The 27,409-nt window shown below is 37.3% G+C and overlaps 1 protein-coding gene across 1 annotated transcript in view; it reads left to right on the top strand.

The window, feature by feature from the left end:
• Wdr44 (WD repeat domain 44) overlaps positions 1-20,060 on the top strand; it is a 102,152-nt gene extending 82,092 nt beyond the window's left edge. Inside the window, 8 exon segments of the mRNA XM_032889598.1 lie at positions 2,560-2,682; positions 6,918-7,109; positions 7,282-7,371; positions 7,373-7,384; positions 13,468-13,583; positions 14,599-14,726; positions 16,172-16,306; positions 18,977-20,060. Of these exon segments, the coding sequence (XP_032745489.1) occupies positions 2,560-2,682; positions 6,918-7,109; positions 7,282-7,371; positions 7,373-7,384; positions 13,468-13,583; positions 14,599-14,726; positions 16,172-16,306; positions 18,977-19,071 (891 nt within the window). The 3' untranslated portion in view covers positions 19,072-20,060.
• Positions 20,061-27,409: the final 7,349 nt, after the last annotated feature.

Below are 27,409 nucleotides of genomic sequence, written 5' to 3'. Positions count from 1 at the left end.
AATCCTTCCCAAACAATTCCACCAACTATAGACCAAACATTAAAATATATTAACCTATAGGGTCTATTATTATTCAAGCAACCAAAGATTTATAGGTCATATTTTCAAGAAGATTCTAGACCATTGAAGGATAGGGACCAAGTCTCTTCAGTGTCTATGAGAATGTGTTTGTAGTGAACTTTCTGCTTTCTAAGTACTTGTTTTATGCTAGGTAACACAGTATTACATCATCCAGTAAAAATTCCATGTAATAATGGATCTTTCATTGTATAGATAAGAGGTTTGACTTCCTGAATCCATATAAGGATTACAAAACTATTCAGATTGAATGTACTTTATGTGATTCGGAAGTTCAGTGCTTAGTTTAAGAAATTATTTCAGGACTGGAGAAACGGCTCAGCAGTTAATAGCACTGGCCGCTCTTACTAAGAATCTAGATTCAATTCCCAGCACCCACATGATGCCTCACAAATATGTTAAAGGGATCCATCACCCTCTTCTGACCTCTGTAGACACCATATATTCATGTGATACAGAGACATATATGCAGATAGAATACCCATACACATAAACATTTTTAAAGAAATTAATTTCATTTAGTAAAAATGTATTGAACAAAATTCTTGGCATAGTATAATAAAGTTGAACATGTCTTTAGCACTTCATATTTTAAGAATATATTCAGAAATCTCATATGCCTGAAACAAGCAGTGAATAAAGCCAAATTTTATTTTATTGAAATTGTTTGTTTGTTTGGCTTATTTGGGTATTAACTGTATGTTCTGCTAATGAGCTACACCCTCAGCTCTAAAAAAGCTAATATTAAAGAGCATTGGACCATAGGTTTAATGCTATTAGTCAACAGAAAATTATAGTATATACTTTATATATTCATTAAAACTGTTCTGAAACTAGGTAATCTTTGAAAATAAAAAATAATTATTACATGCCTTCCAAAGTCTATTACAAAGCGTCCAAATTCACCCCCTTTTTCTTCTTTATTTCTTGATACTGAAGGTCAAGCCTAGAGCCTTACAAGTTCTTTACAACTGATCTATTAACCCTACCTACTAGATTATTATTTATTTTACAAACCATAATAAAAACTTATAACACAGTGGTCTCAATTTCACAATGTTATAGCCTTTGCATGTACAAATGATAAGATTAAATCATGATACCCTGTGTGACTTCTGAATTCTATATTTTAATAAGGTATAATATGTATTTCAAAAGTGGACATTTTAAGTATGTTTAATAAAATAGCACATCGAGTTACATAGCTAAATCAATATTTGCAGTTAGTCTTTTTGGCTCATTATTTTATGATTTTGCAAATAGGGTCTCTTATAGTCAGGGTATCCTCAAACTTATTACTATGTAAGTAAGGTTGTCTTTGAACTCCTCATTCTCCTGAGTCCGCATCCTAGCTATGAACTGCCACACAGGTAACAATTAAGTGTTCTTAATTACTTTGGGCAAATAACAAAGTATTTTGTGCTTTGCTGTACTCTGCAAAACATGGGTAGAGCCTACCATCTGTTCTTGAACCATAGCTCTTCCACTGACAGAACTGTACAATCTTAGGCAACTTGTTTAAATTTTCTGAGCCTCACCATTACCATTTGTCAAAAAGGATGATAATAATATGCTTACTTCACAGAGTTGTTTATAGTGCTAAGAAAAAAAGCCTTCAGCAAATTGTATATACTCAATAAGTTTTATTACAACCTTGATTTGTTTGTCATGTGAGAAACTTCAAAAAATTCTAGAGTTCCATTGACTTTCCTCATTCAGTGTAATATATAGTTCTCCCTTTAAATATATGAGTTTAGAAGTTATTGAGACTTGACCAACCAGAAGCTTTTGATGGGTAGATGTTTGGTTTTAGGATAATTGGGCAAATGGGCAAATGCAATGCCTAAATCAGTTTTCCTATATCTTCCAGATCAGCAAGCTCTGTGATGTATTCTGAGAAATTTGACATTTCCTATTCTCTAACTTTCTTGCCTAGAATACATATTCTAGGCAATATTGTGCCTAGGAGCACAATAAATTTTCATTTCTATGCTGCATTACAGAGTAATCTTTTTGAAGGCATTGTAAGGGACATTAGGATCCATGTAAGTTAGAATTCACCAGTGTTTAGTTACAAAAAATTAGTATACTTAAATTAGTAGATGTCATATATTCATGGTTAAGTTTCAGTATATGCAGGTTATAACACCTAAGACACTCCTTAATCCTCTGCTAATGCCTGACATATTTTCTATCATACATTGTAGGATTCATAGTAATGCATCAAGTAATGCTAAAATGTCTTAGAGTCAGTGAAATACATTAGACCATAATTAAAAAAATAATTTTTCAAGTTAATTGAAATAGCCATGTTCTTTTGAAGCTGCACAAAGCAAATATATATATATATACACATATATATGTATATGTATATATGTAACTAAACACTGCCAAATAAATTTAAGCATCATTTAATTTCATTGTGTAAGTCATATTTTCATATATACAGTAATAAAGTAACTGATACCATTTTCTCCGTAGAACTACTTTCTGCTCTCTTCTTCTATGGATAAAACTGTCAGGTTATGGCACATTTCCAGAAGAGAATGCCTTTGCTGTTTTCAACACATAGATTTTGTCACTGCCATCGCTTTCCATCCAAGAGTAAGTAACCAGTTATATACTCTTTTGTCATGCTAAAAGGGAGATGAAGGAACTTGATTTCTCCAAAGAACAGTGAAACTACGGGATAAAAAAAGAACAGTAGTAGCCAGATCATTAAGAACAACTTCAGTTAGCATTCTAATTTGCTTTAAACGTGGGAAGGGAACTGAATGTTGTAGCACAAGCATTCGTTCCATGACTCAGGAGGCTGAGGCATGCAGCTCTGAATGTGAAGCCAGCCTAGTCAATATAGGGAATTTAAACGAGCCAGAGTACCTTGAGAAAAGCTGTTTCAAAATAAGGGAAAGGGGGCTGAGAATGTAGCTTAGGATGGTATTTACTTTTTAAAAAAGGCAGCCTGGGCTTCAATTGCAAACACTACAAAAACTATTTTTGGTGATGTATGGCTTTATTCATTCGGAAGGTGGTGATTGAAGGATCGGAAGTTAAAGGTCACTGTTGACCACAAAATGAGTTCGAGGCCAGTATTAGGTATAGAGGACCCAATTATTCAGTGGGTGGATGAGAAGTATTCTAATAATTTGCATTACATGTGGGGGATTATGTTCTAAATATAGTAGTAAAATGTTATCCCAAATATAAATAAATTGTACTACTAAAGATGAGAGATATTGGAGAGAGAGAGGACAATAAATATGAGAGAGAGAGAGAGAGAGAGAGAGAGAGAGAGAGAGAGAGAGAGAGAGAGAGAATATTAAGTATGGAGAGAGAGAGAGACAACTAAGTATGGTATTGCATGCCTATAATCCCAGCTCCTTGAAACTGAGTCAGGAGGCTCACTAGTTTGAGGCCAGACTGGACTGAAGGGTAAGACATGGTCTCCAAAAGAAGGAAATGGTAGGTGTAAGAAAGTAAAGGTAAGGGGTTGGGCATTTAGCTCAGTGGTAGAGCGCTTGCCTAACAAGCGCAAGGCCCTGGTTTCCATCCTCAGCTCTGAAGGAAAAGAAAAAAAGAAAGAAAGTAAAGGTAAGTACATAGGTGAGAACTGGGGAAAGGTTGAGGAAGGGAGACAAAGTACAAAAGACTGAAATGAGTAAAAACCAAATTCCATTATATTATATCCCATATTAATCAAACTTTGTTAATATTATTTTGTGCATTTCTTGTATGTATGTGTGGTTGTATGCATATATATGCACATGTAGGTGTACTTGCCATGTGTTCAATTGTGGAGACTAAAATCAACATTGATTTATCTTTCTCTGTATAGCATACTCTAGCTTATTTTAATAACCAATGAAAGTTTCATAATTTTATGCATATAGGAATTTTGCATACATATCTGTGTACCACGTGTGTGCCTGATGACTTGCAATGCCAGAGAGGGTTTTGGGTATTGAGCCACCATTTACACGCTGGAAATTAAATCTGTATCCTCTGAAAAAGCTGCCAGTGTTCTTAACTGCTGAGTCACATTTCTAAGCCTCTACCTGATTTTCTGTAAAAGAGTCTTGCTCACTGGACGTCACTGTTCTGACTAGACTTGCTGGACAGCAAACTTTTCATAATCCCATGTCTTGTCCATTGGCCCAGCACTGGGTTACAGATTTGTGCTGCCACACCCAGCATTTATGTAAGTGCGGGGAATCAGCTGAACTCAAGTCCTCCTGAATTTGGTAGCAAGCGTTTTACCCAAACAAGCCATCTCTGCAACTTCTTGTCAATCTGAATCTTGTTTATTTATTGGTTTTTTTGAGATCAGGTCTCACTCTATTGTCCTGACTCACATCAAAAACTTGGCCTCGAGTGCTCCTCTCACCTTAGCCTTTGAGTAGTTGAGGCAGCATATATGCTTTGCTGATCTTGAGTCACACTGTTGATCCTTTTTATTCATGTTCAATCCTTTAATATCTTCACTTAGAAACCAAGTACTTCTCTGGGTTTGATAGTACTTGCTTGGAATGCTAGTAATCAGGAGGTTGAGGCAACATGATTTTGAATATATGGCCCGACTGGGCTACATTGTAAATTTCAGGGTAATGTGGGCTATATAATGAAACTTGGTCATGAAGCAAATGAAACAAACAGCAATTAATTTTATTTCATCAAAAGGTAAAAATACATGGAATTATAGATGTCTTAATGCCTTTATGGTATAGAGCCATAAAGGTTTAAATCTCAATTAGTTTTGTTTTTCTGCAAATGTCAGCAGAAGAAGAAGAAATATTCATTGATGCCACCATTATGGCCCAATTAAAATAAGTGGAGAACTTGAGTTGGGTCTAAATTGACTTTGTCTCTCATAGCCTGATGAATGACCACCTTTTCCTAGTCAGGTTGGTCATCCCAGTGTCTTTAATAGCCATTTTTAATACAACATTCAGTCATTTATGCATTTCTTCTTTCTTTCCTCAAATTAGGAGAAATGACTAACTATCCCTCTCAGTATAATGACTGTCCTTTGATAAGCCTATATAACATAGGCAGTAATAATTCTACGCCCTTAAAAGACTTAAGACTTAACTAAAAAGATATAATCTGTGTTTGTACCCTATTAATTTTAACTATTAAACTAGCAGAATATTCTTTCTAAATAAGCTGCTCATCCTTTCCCTTACAGATGAAGGATGGATTTTATACACAGCACTGAAGGAAATCTCTCCACCTACTATAGTAGCAGTAGAGAAAGGAATCACTAGGTTATAATAGATTTCTATATACTATATTATTATTGAAGTCTGTTCAATTATCTTTATAATTTTCTTTGCAAACCTAAAAATATAGTTCAAAAACCTCCACTGGCATGAGGAGATTTTAACAGGGACTGAGGAAGATGAGAGCCATGTCAACATTTTCTTAGATAATAGGATTTTGCTGCAGTGTTACCTGGGAAAAAGTAACAAAATTGTAAACAAAATAAAATCTAGATAGCTAGATTGGAGACACAAGCTATTATTTAAATAAAATTGTTAAAATCTGAATTCGAAGATGAAATACTTTTCACTTATTCAGCTTTTCTAGCCGTTGCTAAGTATAGTTTACTAAACCATGGCCTCAAAAATGTCTATCACATAATATATATTTATCAATAAAAGGCCTCAGCACTGATTAAGAAAAAATGTCTCACATGAAGAAAGTGTCCTGATCTTTAATATGCAATCCTTGTGTTTATGTGAGTGGTGTCTGTAATATGTGTGTATATCCTCTCATCTTAGATTTTGAAACCAGGTTTCTCACTGAACCTGGAGCTCAGCAATTTAGCTGGACTGGTTTGCCAGGAAGCTTTAGGGGTCTGGCTGTCTCGGTCCCAGTACTGAAATTACAGATATCTGTCATTATCATATATATGGGTGCTGGAGATCCAAAATTAGGTCCTCACACTTTACCAACTAAACTCTCCCCCATCCCCTAATATGTGATCATCACATTACCAAAACAGCCCAGCTGAGTGGTAGGACTAATTTACGGAGGATTTTTCCACCTTGAATCTGTTGACATTCATGTCTGTATATTGTAGCACTTCTATTTATATGGTAGCATCCTTTCGTACACCAAATTATGACAATCAAAAAGTCTGCTGACTTTGCTGTATGCCCAGGATGGGAGCAGCTCCTCAAAATATAGAACATGTGGTCTGCAATTCAGTATCAGAGTTCCTAAAAAGCAGGTTTGGTACTTTGTAACTGGTGTTAGCCTTATATCCCAGTGTTATACATGCCCTGGAAACAAGGGCATACTCAAAGAAAGTCTAGGGTGAAGTAAATTTAAAAGTTGCTATCCACATTATATCCCTTTTAGAGATTTAAAATACAGACTGAGAATCCTGTTTTAAGGTTTTGCACTCCAGAATTTCTTAAACTTATTTGATTGTAGATACTATTTCATGTGATGCTTACTAAAACATTTATATTAACATCCATATCTTGGAAAAGCAGTTTGAAAAATATGATAAAATAATTTAAATTCTGTTTCTCCAGCATGAAAGCTGGATTGTGTAATTTTTGTCAATTTTATTGCACAAAATAATGCTAGGGAAAGAACTAAAATGTGGCTACATGCAAGTGTGTCTCACTGAGAGAGCACTTGGTTTCATGCATGAGACCAGGACTTGACTCCCTAGTATGCAGCCTTCAAAATGAAAAGAAAATAATAGGAACGAATACTATTCAAATAAGATTTCATTGTAGAACATTACTTTTAATCACTGGATGTGTTAGTTAATTAGCTAAATCTTCCCAGATGTGAAAATAAATGCATTTTTGCCACCTTTTTAGGATGACAGATATTTTCTCAGTGGATCATTGGATGGAAAGCTCCGCCTATGGAACATACCTGACAAAAAAGTGGCTTTATGGAATGAAGTAGATGGTCAGACAAAGTTGATCACAGCTGCCAATTTTTGTCAGAATGGCAAATACGCAGTAATTGGGACATATGATGGTAGATGTATTTTCTATGATACAGAGGTAAGACCCTTATGATTTTAGACAACTTATTTCTATCCTATTTATACCATCTGGAGATTTTATTCGCTTTATCTGTAAAATAGTGTAAAAAGACTAATGTCTGAGACTTAGAACATATGATAATGGAGGATTTTTCTAATTCTGATATTTTTAATTTATGGTTTTATTTTAGCACTTGAAATACCATACACAAATACACGTACGATCTACTAGAGGGCGGAACAAGGTTGGAAGAAAAATTACTGGGATTGAACCTTTACCTGGGGGAAAATAAGGTACTAAATAGTATTCAAAACAATGTCTCTCCACGCTGTGTATGGATTCTATTTTTTTAATTTGATATTTTTTCTTTTGTTTTATTAGATATTTTTATTTAAATTTCAAATGTTATTCCCTTTCACGGGTTTCCTTTTCAATAAACCTCCTATCCCATCCCCTCCCCTAATTCTGTGAGGGTGTTCCTCCCAAAAACACCCACCTCTTCTCACCTCCCCACCTTGACAATCCCCTACACTGGGGGGGTCCAGCCTTGGAAGGACCAATGACTTCTCCTCCCATTGGTGCCCAACAAAGCCATCCTCTGCTACATATGCAGTTGGAGCTTTGTGTACTCTTTGGGTAGTGGTTTAGTCTCTGGGAGCTCTGGTTGGTTGGCCTTGTTGTTCATATGGAGTTGCAAGCCCCTTCAGCTCTTTAAATCCTTTCTCTAATTCCTCCAATGGGGATCCTGTTCTCAGTTTGGTGGTTTGCTGCTAGCATTCGCCTCTGTATTTGTAACGTCCTGGCTGAGCCTCTCAGGAGACAGCTATATCAGGCTCCTGTCAGCATGCACTTCTTGGCATCAGCAATATTTTCTGGATTTGGTGGCTGTATGTATATGAGCTGGATCCCAAGGTGGGGCAGGTTCTGAATGGCCATTCCTTCAGTATCTGCTAAAAACATTGACTCCAATATCTCCTCCTATGAATATTTTTGTTCCCCCTTTTAAGAAGAAGGACTGAAACATCCTCACTTTGGTCCACCTTCTTCTTGAGCTTCATGTGTTCTGGGTATCTTGGGTAAATTGAGCATTTGGAATATCCACTTATCAGTGAGTATATACAATGTGTGTTCTTTTGTGATTGTGTTACCTCACGCAGGATGATATTTTTTAGATCCATCCATTTGCCTATGAATTTCATGAAGTCATTGTTTTTGATACATGAGATTAATACTCCATTGTGTAGATGTACCACATTTTTTATATCCATTCCTCTGTTGAAGGGCATCTGGGTTCTTTCTAGCTTCTGGCTATTATAAATAAGGCTGCTATGAACATAGTGGAGCATGTGTCCTTGTTATATGTTGGAGCATCTTTTGGGTATATGCCAAAGAGAGGTATAGCTGGATCCTTAGGTAGTTCAATGTCCAATTTTCTGAGGAACCTCCAGACTGATTTCCAGAATGGTTGTACCTTAGTCTGCAATCCCACCAACAATGGAGGGAGTGTTTCTCTTTCTCTACATCCTCGCCAGCATTTGCTGTCACCTGAGTTTTTGATCTTAGCCATTCTCACTGGTGTGAGGTGAAATCTCAGGGTTGTTTTGATTTGCATTTCCCTTATGACTAAAGATATTGAACATTTCTTTAGGTGCTTCTCAGCCATTGGATGTTCCTCCGCTGAGAATTCTTTGTTTAGTTCTGTACCCTATTTTTCATAGGGTTATTTATTCTCTGGAGACTAACATCAAGTATTATTTGTACATATTTGATATTAGCCCTCTATCTGATGTAGGATTGGTAAAGATCTTTTTCTAATCTGTTGGTTGCCATTTTGTCGTAATGACAGTGTCCTTTGCCTTACAGAAACTTTGCAGTTTTATGAGGTCCCATTTGTCGATTCTTGGTTGTACTGCATGAGCCATTGGTGTTTTGTTCAGGAAATTTTCCCCAGTGCCCATGTGTTTGAGGCTTTTGCCCCCTTTCTCTTCTAATAGTTTTAGTGTATCTGGTTTTATGTGGAGGTCCTTGATCTACTTGCACTTAAGCTTTGTATATGGTGATAAGAATGGGTCAATTTGCATTCTTCTACATGCTGACCTCCAGTTGAACCAGTACCATTTGTTGAAAATCCTGTCTTTATTCCAATGGATGGTTTTAGCACCTTTGTCAAAGATCAAGTGACCATAGGTTTGTGGGTTCATTTCTGGGTTTTCAGTTCTATTCCATTGATCGACCTGCCTGTTTCTGTACCAGTACCATATAGTTTTCATGACTATTGTTCTGTAATACAGCTTGAGGTCAGGGGTGGTTATTCCCCCAGAAGATCTTTTATTATTGAGGAAAGTTTTTGTTATCCTGGGTTTTTTGTTATTCAAAATGAATTTGCAAATTGCTCTTTCTAACTCTATGAAGAATCGTCGTGGAATTTTAATGGGGATTGTACTGAATCTGTAGATTGCTTTTGCCAAAATGGCCATTTTTACTATATTAATTCTGCCAATTTATGAGTATGGGAGATCTTTCCATCTTCTGGTATCTTCAATTTCTTTCATCAGAGGCTTGAAGTTCTTATCATATAGGTCTTTCACTTCCTTGGTTAAAATAGAACAGAGGTTTTTTATATTTTTTGTGACTATTATGAAGGGTGCCATTTCCCTAATTTCTTTCTCATCATGTTTATGTTTTGTGTAGAGGAAGGCTACTGATTTGTTTGAGTTAATTTTATACCCATCCACTTTTCTGAAGCTGTTTATCAGCCTTGGTATTCTCTGGTGGAACTTTTGGGGTCACTTATGTATAGTATCATATCTTCTGCAAATAGTGATATTTTCACTTCTTCCTTTCCACTTTGTATCCCTTTTGACTTCCTTTTGTGGTCTAATTGCTCTGGCTAGGATTTCTAGTACTATACTGAGTACATAAGGAGAGCGTGGGTGGCCTTGTCTAGTCCCTGCTTTTAGTGGGATTTCTTCAAGTTTCTCTGCATTTAGGTTGATGTTGGCTACTGGTTTGTTGTTTATTGCTTTTACTATGTTTAGGTATGGGCCTTGAATTCCTGATCTTTCCAAGAATTTTGACATGAAGGGGTATTGAATTCTGTCAAATGTTTTCTCAGCATCTAATGAGATGATTGTGTAGGTTTTTTTTCTTTGAGTTTGTTTACTTATTGGATTACTTTGATGGATTTTCATATATTGAACCATCCTTGTATCCCTGGGATGAAGACTACTTGATCATGATGGATGATCATTTTGATGTGTTCTTGGATTCGGTTTGCGAGAATTTTATTGAGTATTTATGTTTCAATATTGATAAGGGAAATTGATCCGAAGTTCTCTTTCTTTCTTGGGTTTTTGTGTGGTTTAGGTATAAGTGTAATTGCAGCTCCATAGAAGGAATTGAGTAGAGTTCCTTCTGTTTCTATGTTCTTTATCAGTTTGGACTGTATTGGTATTAGGTGTTCTTTGAAGGTCTGATATAATTCAACATTTAACTCATCTGGTCCTGAGCTTTTATTGGTTGGGAGTTTTATTCTTTCCTGTTGTCTACTTCTCTTGGGTTTATTTGCTTCTTTTTGTTCTAGAGATTTTAAATGTGCTGTCAAGCTGCTTGTGTATGCTTTCTCCAGTTTCTTTTTGGAGCAGAGATATGAGTTTTCCTCTTAGCACTGCTTTCATTGTGCCCCATAAGTTTGGGTATGTTGTACCTTCATTGTCATTAAATTCTAAAAAATCTTTGATTTCTTTTTTTATTTCTTCCCTGATCAAGTTAGCACTGAGTAGAGGGTTGATCAACTTCTATGTGTATGTGGGCTTCCTGTTAGTCTTGCTGACATTGAAGACCAGCCTTAGTCTGTGGTGATAGGATTCATGGGATTATTTCAGTCTTCTTATATCTGTTGAGGCCTGTTTTGTGACCTATTATATGGTCAGTTTTGGAGAAAGTACCATGAGGTGCTGAGAAGAAAGTATATTCTTTTGTTTTAGGATGAAATGTTCTATAAATATCTGTTAAATCCATTTGGTTCATAACTTCTGTTAGTTTCTCTATGTCTCTGTTTTGTTTGTGTTTCAATAATCTGTCCAGCTATGAGAGTGGGGTATTGCAGTCTCCCACTACTATGTGAGGTGCAATGTATGCTTTTAGTTTAGTAAGGTTTCTTTTATGAAATTAGGTGCCCTTGCATTTGTAACATAGATATTTAGGATTGAGAGTGCATCTTGGTGGATTTTCCCTTCGGTACATATGAAGTGTCCTTCCTTATCTTTTTAATAACTTTGTTTAAATGTCAACTTTACATGATATTAGAATGGCTACTCCAGCTTGTTTCTTGGGACCATTTGCTTGGAAAAAATTTTCCAGCCTTTTACTGTGAGGTAGTGTCTGTCTTTGTCTTTGAGGTGTGTTTCCTGTATGCACAAAAATTCTGGGTCATCTTTCCATATCCAGTCTGTTAGTCTATGTCTTTTTATTGGGGAATTGATTCCATCGATGTTAAGAGATATTAAGGAATAGTGACTGTTGTTGCCTGTTATTTTTGATCTTAGAGTTGGAAATCTGTTTGTACATCTCTCTTCCTTTGGATTTGCTGCAAGATTACTTTTGCTTTTCTAGGTGTAGTTTTCTCCTTGTGTTGGAGTTTTCCATCTATTATCCTTTTGTAGGGCTGATTTGGAGAAAGGCATGTGTAAATTTGTTTTTTTCATAGAATATTTGGTTTTTCCATCTATGTTAATTGAGAGTTTTGCAGGATATAATATCCTGGGCTGGCATTTGTGTTCTCTTAGTGTCTGTACGACTTCTGCCCAGGATCTTCTGGCTTTCATAGTCTCTGGTGAGAAGTCTGGTGTGATTCTGATAGGTCTGCCTGTATATGTTACTTGACCTTTTTCCCTTATTGATTTTAATATTCATTCGTTGTTTGGTGTTTTGACTATTATATGATTGGAGGAGTTTCTTTTCTGGTCCAATCTATTTGGAGTTCTGCAGACTCCTTGTATGTTTATGAACAACTCTTTCTTTAGGTTATTGAAGTTTTCTTCTATAATTTTGTTGAAGATATTTACTGGCCCTTTAAGTCTTCACTCGGTTCTCTACCTATTATTCTTAGGTTTAATCTTCACCTTGTGTCCTCTATTTCCTGGATGTTTTATGCTAGGAGCTTTTTCTGTTTTACATTATCTTTGACAGTTGTGTCAATGTTTTCTTTGGTATCTTCTGCCCCTGAGATTCTCTCTTCTATCTCTTGTATTCTGTTGGTGATGCTTGCTGTCTATGACTCCTGATCTCTTTCCTAGGTTCTTTATCTCCAGGATTGTCTCCCTTTGTGATTTCTTTCTTGTTTCTATTTCCAGTTTTATATCATGGATGGTTTTGTTCAATTCTTTCTCCTGTTTGGTTGTGTTTTCCTGTAATTCTGTAAGGGATTTTTGTATTTCTTTCTCCTGTTTGGTTGTGTTTTCCTGTAATTCTGTAAGGGATTTTTGTATTTCTTCTTTAAGGGCTTCTACTTGTTTACCTGTGTTGTCCTGTATTTCTTTAAGGCAGTTATTTATTTCCTTCTTCAAGTCCTCTAACATCACCATGAGTTGGATTTTAAATCCAAATCTTGCTTTTCCGTGTGTTGCGATATTTAGTATTTGCTTTGGTAGGAGAACTGGGTTCTGATGATGCCAAGTAGTCTTGGTTTCTGTTGTTTAGGTTCTTGGGGCTTGGCTCTCTGCCATCTGGTTGTCACTAGTGTTAGCTGGTCTTGCTGTCTCTGGCAGTGGCTTGACCCTCCTCTAAGCCTGTGTCAGCATTCTGGAGACTGGCTTTCTCCCAGGGTGATCTGGATACAGAGAGCTGTGGGGCTGGTTCAGCTCCGGGGGCAGGCACAAACTGAAATCCTGTCTCAGAATACTCCTGGATTTGTTTGTCCTGATAACTCCAGGAAGGTCCCTCGGAGCAGATGAGTTGGTCTTACCTCTGTTCTCAAGTGTGTTAGTGCTCCTATCAACTGCTTTTCAGCTCTGGAAGCAGGCAGAGACCGCAAGTATCCTCTCCCTGACTGCTCCTAGGTTCCTGTGTCCAGAGGGTTCCAGCCAGGTTCCTCTTGGGCCAGGAGTGTGAGCAAAAGTGGAGGTATCCCCTGAGCTCTCAGGATTGTCCTCACTCCTGAGAGTACAGGTCTTTCCCCAATGGGTTTTGGGCACAGAGAACTGTGGAGTGTATGGATTCTTAAAAGTTAGTTTTAAAACTGGGCAAGAAAATGGGTAATATTGCCGTTTGTAGTTTTGCTGTTTACTTAGTTTATGTGTAATATACTCTTTTGGTGTTATGGCTTAATTTACGTTAAAATGTGATAATTTTAACTTTGCTTTTGATTTACTTCTAGATATTGGTAACCTCAAATGACTCCAGAATCAGACTGTATGATCTGAGAGACCTATCACTGTCCATGAAGTATAAGGGTTATGTCAATAGCAGCAGCCAGATCAAAGCAAGTTTCAGGTAAATTGGCATTGAGAAATTCCCAAAAGTATGACACTTCTTCACTCCTCATTTTTCATTATATGAGGTTCTTAGGTCTTTACATTTTCATAACTGGTATTACACAGTATCATCATCATATATTCCTTACTTTCCCTACCTATATGGTAAGTAAGAAAACTATCCCTGTTTTACAAATAAAGAAAGCAAAACACACATTAAATAATTGACTTAGAATCATAGTTTTGAGAGACATGCTTAGAAGATTTTTAGCCCCAGAATGTTTGCATTTGAACTTTTGTGTAAGCCATTAAGATATAACCCACCTGACAACCACCACTACATACATATTATTTTGATCCCTTTAGGTGCAGGAGCTAAGAGAGCATTTTCTCACCCTTAGAGCAAAGTACCTTGTCATTACACCTTTGCTTTTCATTATCTGAACTCTTAATTTGGGATCTGTAAGCTCTCCTGAGATAGGATTAGCTGCCTAGCTTTCTTCTTTCTAATCCTTCTTTCAACTCTTCTCAAAAGTCATTATTTTCTTCTTAAAGTCCCCCGTAATTACCCAGCCATTCAGTTGGCTTCTTTTGCTATCCTTTAAGTCACTAGTACTAGAATGGATTAACCAACATCATAGGTACCAGGGCTTTGAAGAAAATTCTAAAGCTAATAGAGTCTTGATTAGCAGGATGAGGCTCTGGGTTGGGTCCGCAGCATTAATAATTAATGTCCGAAATGTGAATAATAGGTAACACTCCAATGTCTGAAAATATTAGCCTTGTTATCCCCAGAGATAGTATAGTAATCATCATAGTGTTAGAACAAATAAGTACCAATGAACAGACATCATCCAAAAAACCTGGCTGTGCATCATCAACCCACATTCAGAATCCAGAATAAGAGATGGCTTTAGTTCTCGACAATCTTACTTCAGGTGTTGTTGTAGATATCTATAATCAGGAAGCACTGATAGAAGTAAACCTTGATTTTTTTTTCTGTTTATTTTTTGACCTGTCCTGCTCAAATATAGCCATGACTTTACTTACCTCGTTAGCGGTTCAGAAGATAAATATGTTTATATCTGGAGTACTTACCATGACCTAAGCAAGTTTACTTCAGTCAGGAGAGATCGTAATGACTTCTGGGAAGGTATTAAAGGTAAGCAAATGCAGCTTACATATATATGTGCATTATTATAAAGGAGTAGATATTTGTTGAGATATCACTATGCTGGAAACATAGATGGACATATTTATGTCTTTCCACTATGTCAGAATTTATAGAATAACAATAAATTCATAAGTTAAGACATTGTTGGCTGCAATTTCCCAAGAAGTCCCAGTTTCCTCTGGTAGCTGGCCACTGGCCAACACAATTTCTTTTATCCCAAGTTTTAAGAATTATTACTTGTGTGGGAGTAGTGTGGGAGGTATCATTCCTCATGACACTGTGTAAGTGTGGAGGCCAGAGGACAACTGTGTGGAGTAAGTGTTCTTCTTCCTTTTAAAACTTGGTTTCAGGGATCAAACCAGGTTGGTTGACTTGTAACAAGAACCTTTACCAAATGGACCATCTCACTGGCTCTTTTGTTCCAATGTTAATTACTAATAGTTAAGTTTCAAACCACACACTGCATAAAACACAATAATTAGTAGTTTATATAGGCGGCTACTAAATGGTTAAAGAGGTCACAGAGTTCAGAGATGCCTTGCAGGGACAGAAGCAGATACATGCAAAGAGTCACTAAGGTTGTTAGATAAGATATTTAGGAAAACAACAGAAGAGCTTCTGGATTCTGAGAAGACCAAAGCCACAGCCAAGCTCTGAAAATACAGGATGGAGAAACAGTTGGCAGACAATTCAAGTGGAACACTTCAAGCAGAGGAGACTAAGCTATGCTGAAGCTTATGGAACTATAGTGTTTTCTCTGTTTTTGATGTAGACCACATGATCAAGTTGCAGTTCCGTAAGTTTGTAACCCTTGTCATTAAAATGATAGGGCCTGTCCTTTTATAGGGGCTAGATAAGCATATCCCACATCTTGATGTATTCACAAAGGTCTGGGGCTTGTTTCTTTTTTCTCTGATATAGTTTTAATAAGCCATTGCAGTCATGTCTTCCAGTCTATGTTGATAAGTTTATAAGTGCTACCCTTGTAGTTTTACAGTCTGAGCTTGCTTGTACTTGGTGCTGTACAAGCAATGGTGTCTTTGTGTACAAATAAGATGCAATGTCATCCTGTCTCTGCATTTCTATTCAAAATGGAGCCAAATGCTGCTTGGTAATACACTGCCACCCAGAGCAAGACAGGGAAAAACTTAGAGCAAGGCACAGCCTTATCTTCACAGATATATTGGAAGTTTAACAATTATACCTGGTTCTGTTTCATTGCTCACTGTTCTATTTTCTATAGCAAAGAAAAATTGATCCTAATCCAAAATTTGAAAAGTAATGGAAGAATAGAATCTATGAGACAGTTTTTAGAAAATATATCTGAGTTTAAAATTAGTCTTATATATTTAAAAATATCTTTTTCATATTCTCATTTTGTCTTAAAGTTTAGTATAAAATTTCTCAGTTATCTTGAAATAAATTTTTCCCAGCACATAATGCAGTTGTTACGTCAGCCATCTTTGCTCCAAACCCAAGTTTGATGCTATCCTTGGATGTGCAATCTGAAAAATTGGAAGGGATTGATAACTATGAAGATGCTGAAGTTTTGGATAACACATCTACTGGTAGGTGCCTATATTTTATTTTGTTCTGGATTTTTTCCTACCTACCTATGGCAAGATTTTGCTGCATGTAAAAAAATTGTGTACAACATAACAGTCATTAGATATGTCACTAGAATGGTCAGAAATGTATATTTCTTATAACTTTTACACCTTTAAATTCATCTAAGAATTTTGGAAAATTGAAAATTCATCATTTCTGCAGGCAACATTCTCTAAAGAGAGATCAAAATTATCGCTTAGCCAGTAAAGGCCCCTACTTCCAAGCCTGACACCTGAGTTCACTCCACAGGACACATGATAGAAGGAAAGAGTATTCTTCAGTGCTTACACATGGCATCAGATGCACCCCACGGATAAGTGATATGATAAAAAATTTAAGTGAAAATTAAATTTTATAAATACAGCTTTGATCAGCCTCTTCTAGACAGCAATGGCAGAGACTTTGCCTTAGTTAATGTTGCGTTGTCAGCTCCTAGTGCAGTGCTTGCCTGCTTTTAGTTGATGCCCAGTACTCATTTGCTGGCTGAGTTAATTATTCAAATGAGAGCAAGGTTCTTTAGCTTTCTACAAATGTTGTTCTTCTTGCAATAGGTAACTGTTCCCAGACCTGCAGTTTTGTGTCATCTGTAGCATGTGTTTGAGAATCAGCGGTAATTTCAGTTATTTATTTGTCTTAAGGCAGGGTCTTAGTGTGGAGCTCTGGCTTTCCTAGGACTTACTTTGCAGACCAGGTTGATCTTGAGATCACAGAGATTTGCTTGCTAGTGCCTCCCTGTGCCTGTGCCCGTGCCCGTGCCTGTGCCCGTGCTGATATTAATGTGAGGTATTTGAAATGCTCAGAATAGGAATTAGAAAGAAATACTCAAAAGTAAGAGTGAATATACCAAGCAATTACATAAAATGTTTTGTGTTAGTCCTTAAGGGTGTGGTTAAGAACATGAATTTGTGGGACAGTTACTAGAGAAAATAAGCTTGTATTAGGAATTTCAGTCATAGAATACTTTTTAATAGTTTTGTGCCCTTCAGGCAGAGCTTTTAGAGAGCCATGAAATCCCAACAGTAAATAGGATATACATATGGGGCTGTTTTGTTTTGTTTTGTTTTGTTTTTCAAGTCAGGGTTTTTGTTTATACCCCTAACTATTTTGGACCAGAGTGGCCTTACACAGCAGAGATCTGCCTGTCTGACTGCTGGGATTGAAGATGTGTACCACCATGCCTGGCTTCAGAGGGTACTTTTCAGAGGGATTGCTGAAAAGTTCTTAAGCACTTTCAATGAACTGACCCAATAATGCCATTTGTACCATCTATTTAATGGGCCGTTCTGTCTGATGAATATTCTTAGAAACAAGGATGAAGTTCAACCTAGCACTTCTTTCAACCCAGATCATGATTATTAAGCTTTTAATACATGCCTATGTAGAGAGAATATGTAGTAGATTGTTTTAAAGCCTTCTCAAAACTGTACCATATTAACAAAGTCCCATAGACTCTCTGGATTCTTTTTGGAGGTGTACAAATTTTAATAGATTATTTCCAAATTTGTATCTGTCTAGGTATACGTAAGATTAAAGTAGTAACCTAGGGTATAAGTTCACAAAACACATCCAGTGGCCCTCTTTCTTTATTCCTGACACTTGGCAGTATAGGGTTTTCTATATTACTCTCACCCCAGGTTGGGGTGATCTGGTTTATACCATGTAATAAAAATTAACGACAGTGTAGTCTCCCTTTGCAACTCAAGCCTACCTGGAGCTCACTATGTCTTTAGGCTGGCCTCGTCAAACTCCTGCCTCACCCACTTTGTGCTGAGACTCCAGCCAACATCTCAGACTTTATTGTTGAGTCTTAATAAAGAATTTTCATTTTCTTCTGCTTTTCTCATGTCTCTAAGTCCTTTACTGCTGTTGTGCTGCTTGCCTTTAAGGTATGGTAGAAGGATTATAAGCAGTGTTCAAAGGCTCACAGATGGTATTAACAAACCTACAGTGAAAAAACATTTTATCTTACACACCCTGTACCCAACTTTTCAATGAAAATTTAAATTCTTTTATCCCTAAGTAATCAGTGCTTCTTACATCAACAGTTTTTAGTCTATATATAATCTAGTTAACATGGAATTGGTTTGGCAAATGCTTCTACACAGCTGGCAAATGAAAATGCAAGCATTTTGGCCATTCATTGTAGCTATATAGATCTTCAATACAGACCATAAAGGCACGGTGCTGTCAGCATTCACAGAGTAATGTATGTACTCATTTCACAGCAGTTTCAATGTCTGTGGTAAAGCCAGCCTTATCAATCACCATAGAGACCCCCTTTAGGGACAGATTGCCTAGCTAGTAACATTCTTCCAATCCTGAGGTTGAAATGTATAACTTTGAGTCCTAAACTACCTTGAGTAACTAAGAACTGTAACATTCTTAAGACAGGAAAAGAACATCTAAGAAGAAGTTAAGTGGAAGTGTATTTTAGTTGCAAAGAAAATTACCATAGGATGAAAGAATTCTAAACATCAAAACAAACAAAGAAAAATATATGGTTGGGAGAGGATTTCCCTCCCCCCCCCGCAAAAAAGGTAGAAACATGGTCATGAACATATATAATTTTGGCAACAGGCTTCCTGGTCCTTTAAAATGAACTAATAATAAACTTTTTCTGTGCTTTTTAGGTATCGTGAAGACAGATAACACAGAAGTTCTTCTCTCTGCTGATTTTACTGGAGCAATCAAAGTGTTTATTAACAAAAGTAAAACTGTATCTTAATTTGAAATTATATTTAAAATAAACATATCACTAAGTTTCTATATGTATCAGAAATGAGAAAAATATTATAGTGTTTAAGGCTAACATCCTTTTTTAGCTTTTATTGAAAGTTGTTCAAATATAATATATATTTTTTGAGAGGCAGTGTTAGTGATCTAGGAACTCCTAGACTGATAGACTAGAAAAGAATGTGGCTAGATTAACATTGCCAAGCATAGAGTTTATGTTTTATTATGTTGATGTTTTGTTATATAATTATAAACATGCACAGGTTTCTGCATGAAAAGATATTAATATATTAATCACATGTGCGTGCCTTTTGGTTACATGCACTAAATCTAACAAAGTTAAATTATTTTGGTGGCTCTTTTGGCCTCCTACTAGGTGAGGTGGTCTTGTTTTTAGTTCTAAAAAGTTTTTTGCACAAAATTTCATTTTTAAGAAATGTATCTTTTGACTGAATTATTGTTTTGAAAATGTTATATAGGTTTTCAATAGGTCAATAACCATATGTAAATGGTTTTTTATAAATTTCTCAATTTGGGGACAATATTTTTTTGTGATCTAAATTGTGGACTTATTCTTTACTTTGTAAGTGTATATATATATATGTGTGTATATATATATATATATATAAATATAATTTTTTTCTTTGCAACACTGGAGCACAATGTTTCTATGTAAAGAATTCTTTTCTTTATCCATGAGCACCAGGCTTTGCTCACTTAAAAATAAGCCACATTAAGGAGTGAGTCTTCTTTTTTTACAATAATGTAAAAATGAACTGTTTACATTTTTTTAAAGCATTGTAGTTTTTAAAAATTAAGCTGTTTTGTTTTGTGTTGTTGAATTTGAAAGGCTTCGTAAATATCAATATAATGTACCAATGAAATAACATCTGGGACAATGGAACCCTGGTAATGTTGTTGATGGTTTGCATATGTTTCTGAAACTGAAATATGTATCATTAAAGTTGGTCATCAACACTTGTTAAAGGTGAGTTATTTTCAGATGACTTTAGTAAATCAAGAGATGCAAGAAAAATAAATTATTGTCTTAAAAAGATTTTAAATCTCTAAGTTATGATGCATTAGCGACATGCCTTTAAAACTGTTTCTAAGTATAATTCTACTGTCATCTATGCTCACATGTTCTGCATTTCATTCCAGTATGTACAGACCTGAGCAGTCACCATCATATCCTACTTAATCCACCATGGTCTTGAACTTAAGCTTTCTTGGTTTTCTACTTGATTGCTTGTCATCTGTCTTAGATTTATCCTGCACTGCCTTCTTTCTTTTTCTTTTTTTTTTAAATTTTATTTAATCTTTTTTTTAAACCCAATTGTATCCCCCTCCAGGTCCACCCTTTGACTGTACCCTATTCCATACCTCCTCCCAACCCCAGCCTCCACAAGGATGTCCCTATCTCCTACCCCACTGAATCTCCAAACTCCCTGGCGTTTCCTGTCTCTTGAGGGTGAGGTGCATCCTCTCTGACTGAACTCAGACACAAGAGTCTCTACTGGGTATATGTGTTGGGGGCCCCATCTCAGCTGGTGTATGCTGCCTGGTTGGTGGTCCAGTGTCTGAGAGATCTCAGGGGTCCAGGTTAGTTGAGACTGCTGGTCCTCCTACAGGGTCACCCTCCTCCTCAGCTTCCTCCATCTTTTTCCTGATTCAACCAGAGGGGTCAGCAGCTTCTTTTCGTTGGTTCAATGTGAATATCTACATTCTGAATCTTTCAGCTGCTGTTGGGTCTTTTGGAGGGCAGTCATTATAGCGCTCTTTTGTGAGCACTCCATACCCTCATTACTGTGTCAGGCCTTGGGTCCTCCTCTTGTGCTGTATCCCAGTTTGGGGGATGTCACTGGACCTCCTTTCCTTCTTCCCTCCTTGTTCTTGCCCACCTCTCCTTTCCCTCTCTGCCTCCCCTTTCTTTCATGTCTCTTGGATATCTCACTTTCCTATACTCTATGACATATTGAACTCTCTAATTCATCATAGATTTTTGGTCTTAATGTCTGTATCCAGTGCCATTTTTCTATTTGATCTTTTCAACTCTAAAACTCTGAGACAGCTTACTGCTGAATTTGTTTCTTTGGTTTGAGAGAAGGGCTGTCTGTTTACTCCTAATTATCCTGGAACTCTCTGTAGAGCAGTAGAGCAGGCTGACCTCAAACTTAGAGTTCCTCCTGCTTCTGCCCCCTAAATGCTGAGATTAAAGGTGTGCACCACTGCACCTGGCTTTGCCTGACTTCTTTCAGAGTACTTCTGACTTGGTGGGTATTTCAACTGCAGATAATCAAGGTATTGACATAGTAATGTTTGCTGATACCTGTTATATAGTTGCTTACAGAAGAGGCTAAGCTAATTGCTTAAGAACAACTGACATTGCTGTAACTATGTAAATACACTGAAGTTATATATAAGAAAATATGTTTGTAAAGGAAGCCTCAAGACATGTACAAAGAAGCTGAACAAGGTGTGTACACATATCAAGCAGTATCATACGTTCAAGGCTTGCCTGCACTACAAAGCAAGTTAGTTTAACTTCAGTCTGGAAAACTCTGACTAAAAAAGAAAGACGAGGCTATAGTTAGGGCTCAGTGGTTAAGTTCTTCCTGACCATGTACAAAGGTAGGTAGGCAGGCAGCCAGGCAGGTAGGGTAGGGAGAGAGGGAGGCAGGGAGGCAGGGAGGGAGGGAGGGAGGCAGGGAAGGAGGGTGAGTAGGTGGGTGGGTGGGTGGGTGGATGGATGGATGGATGGATGGATGGATGGATGGATGGATGGATAGATAGATAGATAGATAGATAGATAGATAGATAGATAGATAGATAGATAGATAGATATGAAAGCAAGTTTTAGAAATCATAAATGGTGTGATTTAGGAAAGAACAGGTTTTAGAGTCATGTAAACTTGGGTTTATCTGAGTGGTAGCACATCCCTTGGGCAAGTTATTTATACTATGTTATCCTTTATTCTTTGTATGCCATATGGAAATAGCTAATGCAAAACATAAATATCCAATGAGAAATGTTTGAAACATGAGATCTAGCTACTAAGTGTACTCAGTAAATGTACAGTTTTCATTGTTCTTTTCAATCCCCTTATTTATTTTCTAGATCAAACTAAACATTTGAACACACATGAGCATACATGCTTTTTAATTACATGGAATCATGGACACATACATGATAGCTTGTTTTGTTTTACTGTTTAGTTAGTGTCTCATTATGTAGCCCTTCCTGGTGTAGACCAGGTTCCCTGCTTGTAACTCACAAGAGATCCACCTGCCCCTGCCTCCTGAGTCCTGAAATTAAAGCAGTGTACCACCACCCCCAGCAAACAGTAGCATTTCAAGGATTAACATGGTGTCTTTTTAAAAAGGCCAACCCCAAACCTTTTCTGTCTTAACCATCATCTTCTCAAAAAAGAAAGAATATTTTGATAGGTAAAACAAAATAGAAGCAGTATAGTCAGTACAAGTAGCCTACAGTGGAGAATAAATTCGACTTTTAAAAATAAGTAATTATATTCCCCTATTTCTCAATGAAAATTTCACTGTGTGCTGTGACAGTCTGAGAACCACTGTGCTAGATAATCAGATTGACTCATTCAGAGCTCTTTTGTCGAGTTGTATCAAATCTTAGTCTTCATCTTTGTCTTGTTAACATGCCATTTTTCACTAGACTTCAGATTACACAATTTGAGAATAACTTTTATGTTTTGAAATGTTTACTTAGTATTACCATATCCATCCCTTCTGTTTCTAGTTTATAATCTCAAGAGTAAGGTACCATATCTCTCTCCATTGGAGTAAAAATCTGATTATCAAAATGTTTTTAATTATCTTAATGCAGGGACTAAATGTAAAGATATGTTTGAGATTGTTTCCTCATAGATTTACTCCTTTCTATTGTTCTATCTTTACTTTGGTTCATTTGTTCCTTTTGTCATATTTCATGTGTGGGTGTGTATGCATATTGTAGCATGTGCAGACATCTGTGTGGTGTTGGTATACATATACTTGTGTGCATGTGCACATAAGGCCTGAGATAGATATCTAGAATAATCTTTAATTGCGCTTCCACCTTATTGATTGAGGCATGCTCTTCTACATCAAACAAACCCAGAACCTGCTGCTGTGGCAAGTCTTGCTAGCCTGCTTGCTCCAGGGATCTCATGTCTTACCCTTCAGAGGTTGGAATTACAAGTAGGCCAATACATCCACCTAGCATTTGCCTGGCTTTTGGAAGATCCAAACTCTAGTCTCTTCATGCCTGTTTGGCAAGCACTTAAATACTGAACCATCTCACCAACCTGCTTTTTGGGTTTTTGGGACAGGGTTTTATGTACCCTAGTGTCTTAGTTTGAATTCCTGTAGCTGTGATAAAACACCCATAACCAAAAAGCAAGTTGGCCAGGAAAGGGTTTATTAGGTTTATACTTCCACATTGCTGTTCTTACTGAAAGGAAATCTGGTCAGGAACTCTCCAACAGGGCAGGAACTTGGAGGCAAGATCTGATACAGAGGCCATGGAGAAGTGTTGCTTACTGGCTTGCTCCTCATGGCTTGCTCATCCTGCTTTCTCATACAACCCAGGACCACCAGGACAGAGATAGCACCACCCACAATGGACTGGGCCCTCCTGTATCAGTCACTAATTTGAAAAAATGCCCAACAGGCTTCCCTGCAGCCTGATCTTATGTGTGTGTGTGGGGGTTATTTCGTAATTAAGTTTCCCTCTTAGAGGACTTTACTTGGGTCACATTGGCATACTCCAACATACCTAGGTTGGACTCAGACTCTATGTAGTTAATGATGGTGTTAAACTCCCAATCTTCTGTCTCCAGAGTGTTGTGATTACCTCTCTGTATATGTACCACTACATCAGGTGTCATCACGGGTTTTCACAAAAAATATTCTGTCAGTTGCAATACTTTCCAGCTTCCCATTCTGCTTATTAATTACTCGATGTGCATTAGTACCTACTATGTATAGGGAGCTGTTCATCTGAGACAATAAGTAGGCAGATGCATGTGCCAAAAGAGCTCACTATTTGGAGAAAAGATGGCTGCAGAAACAAGAAGTTTGGACTATCTTGTGACTGATGCCTAGATTTATCCCCTTCCCTCCCTGTCCCCGTGTGTTTTACCCTTAGTAAATCATGGCAGACATTAGGTTATTAAATCACTCTTTGTTGATCTCATATAAAGCACTAGGGATAATATGGGTCAAAGAGTTTGTGCATCAGACATAGGTAAGGCAGAGAAAATGGAGTACCACCAAGGCTGTCAATATTTTTCTTAGTCTCTGGCCCTTCCCCCTCTTCCAGCTGTTAAGAACCACTGGTTTACTTCCCAGAAAAATCTTAACCATCTCTGTTTTGAGCGAACTATGTGGTTACCAGATCTTTCCTCCCAGTTGCTCTTATCTTTCCATCACTTCTGAAAGCTGCCCCATTTTTGTTTTGTTTTAGTCTCGAGTTTTCGGTCATGTAGTTTCCCCCGTTCACCACAACCACACTTTTCAATAGATATGAGTGCAGGAAATATATCCACACTGTTCAAACAGGAACAATATTAGGTATTAAGACATGTGTAAAAGGAAAGACTTTACCCCAGGAATCCAAAATGTGTCAAGTGCCCTTGGACAGGTTACCTAGAGTGGTTCATATGGATTTCTTTGTATTTTCATCTACCCCACATTACATTATTTTCTTGGATTATTTACAACCACTTTAGATTTGTAGCAGTGTTGCAAAGAAATAAGTAGAGAACTCTCAAAGGCATGTTTGTTTCAGCATGGTATTCAGCACCATAAATATGTAAAACAATACTGCTGGGGGAGCGCTAGTTCCAAGTTAAATAATTTGGTGCTAAAGCATGAGAACCTGAGTTCAAATTCTGCCACCCATGTAAAGAGGCCTAGCACGGACACATATGTGCCTACAACTCCGGTTCTATGGAACGTGCCTCAAGGATTTGGCAGAGAGGAGAGCAGAACAGCAGGCATACTCCTTTGGTGTGTGAACATTTACAGAAGTATTCACACCTGCACACATGTGCATTCACTACACATACTTACTGTACAGATACATAATAATGATAGTAGTAAAAATACAATGTTCTCTTACACTCATGACCCAGTTTTCCTTAATGTTTGTTAAAGTAAGTTCATCAAAATAAGAAGTATCAATACATTATTATTAAGTAGACAGCAAGTGTTATTAGGATTCTGTCATGTTTACTAGTGTTCTAGGATCAAACCTGCATACTATGTTGCATTTATAGACATCATGCTTTTTAAAAGTTCAAATAGTTTAATGTTTTTATAGATGTAGAAAATGTACCTGTACCCTCTACAACTATTTCTCCTACTCTTAGGCTTATGTTAATATGGTGTATTTCTTTTTACAATTACGAAATGTAAGAGTAGCCAGCAAGATGGCTCATCAGATGAAGGCACCTGCCACCAAGCATAATCTGGATTTTATTGTTTTGTGAGTGCCCCTCAACTTGGGCTTATCTAATATTTTTCTCATGATGCAGTTATGATTATGAACTTTTGGAAGGAAGGCCACTGAGGTAAATTACTTTTTTATTAAATCGTAGTAGTCAACGTGACTTAGCACTGGGCTGAGGTAGTAGCTATCAGATATCTATTCTATACAGTTACAACTCTTTGGAAGTTCTGTTGATCAACCTTCTGACACTATAACAAATACTTGATGTAATCAACTTTTAAAAGAATGTGTTTTACTCCCAAGTTTCTGAGTTCCCAGTCCTTGATAATTGGCCCTGCTGCTTTGGGCCTGTGCTATGGTATTACACAGAAAAAGAATCATGTGGCAGAGTGAAACCATTTATGTAGTGGTAATGGAGCAAAACAGGGAAAGAAGAAAGGACTGGGGCCTCAATGCCATGCCCAGAGTAACCTAACTTTCGCGCACTAGGTCTTGCCTTTTAAAAGTTCTATCATAGGGACTGGAGAGATGGATCAGTGTCCAGAGTGTTTACTGCTTTTGCAGAAGATCCGAGTTTAGTCCCCACCACATCAGATGGTTTACAACTGCCTATAACTCTAGTTCCAGGTGTTCTGATGCCTTCTGGCTTCAGTGGGTACCTGCACGATATGCACATAAGCTCATGGTGGAATACACATATACACATAGAAATGTATCTTTAAAAAAACAAGTTCCACCATGGATTCCAGGGATTAAGTTTGTAACACATGGACATTTTGGGAAAAGGAAAGATCCAAGCCACAGCAGAAGGGCACGACTTAATCATTGCCCAATTTCAAAGGTTGGGAAAGGGTTTAAGCCCCAATTCCTTTGATTTCCATCAAGTTGGTAAACATTTCTTTTCCCCACCTTTTCTAAGTTGATGAACCTCCAGAATATCATACATGAAATAAAAACTCCTTGTTATCCATTTTATGAACTGTCAATTTTCTCTACCTTGTAAGTATAACTTGGGGTCCAGTTGATCTATTGTACTGCTTCCCAATCATTTGTCCCTCAGCCTACCATGATAACCAGCAAATGTGGGATGTGTTGCCACCCTGACAAAAGGAGATAGGCAATTTAAATCTAAGGCAATCATACATCAGAGCAGAGCTTTAGCAATGAAGGCCCTGATTTGTAGCTTTTTGGAGCCAAAGGAGTCAAGGACACCACAAGAAAACCTACAGAATCAACTAACCTGGGCCCATAGAGACTGAACTGTCAAACAGGCAACATGCATGGGAAGGATGGAGGCCCCCTGCACATATGTGTCAGTTTTGCAGGTGGGTCTTCATGTGGGACTTCTAACAGCAGAAGCAGGGGTTGCCTCTGATTCTGTTGCCTGCCTGTAGATCCCTTCTAATTGGGGTGCCTTGTCTAGCTTCAATAGGAGTTGTGCCTAGTCCTACTGCAACTTGATATGCCAAGGTGGATTGATATTCATGGGAGGCCTCCCTTTTTCTGAGTAGAAATGGAAGACTAAACGATGGGGGAAGGGATAGGAGGGGAGGAGGGCCTGGGAGGAGAGGAGGGAGGAAAAGCTGTGATAAGGACTTAAAGTAAATTATATAAAAAAAGTAAAGAAATGTCATGATCTTTTTCTAGGGTGTAGTTTCCCTCCTTGTGTTGGAGTTTTCCATCTATTATCCTTTGTAGGGCTGGATTTGTGGAAAGATATTGTGTAACTTTTGGTTTTGTCATGGAATATCTTGGTTTCTCCATCTATGTTAATTAGAGTTTTGCTGGATATAGTAGCCTAGGCTAGCATTTGTGTTCTTGTAGGGTCTGTATGACATCTGTCCAGGATCTTCTGGCTTTCATAGTC

Source organism: Rattus rattus, chromosome X (genome assembly GCF_011064425.1).
Source record: "Rattus rattus isolate New Zealand chromosome X, Rrattus_CSIRO_v1, whole genome shotgun sequence".
NCBI classification, from domain to species: domain Eukaryota; kingdom Metazoa; phylum Chordata; class Mammalia; order Rodentia; family Muridae; genus Rattus; species Rattus rattus.
The sequence above is the reverse complement of the archived record's forward strand: the minus strand, read 5'-3'. Positions and strand labels throughout refer to the sequence as shown.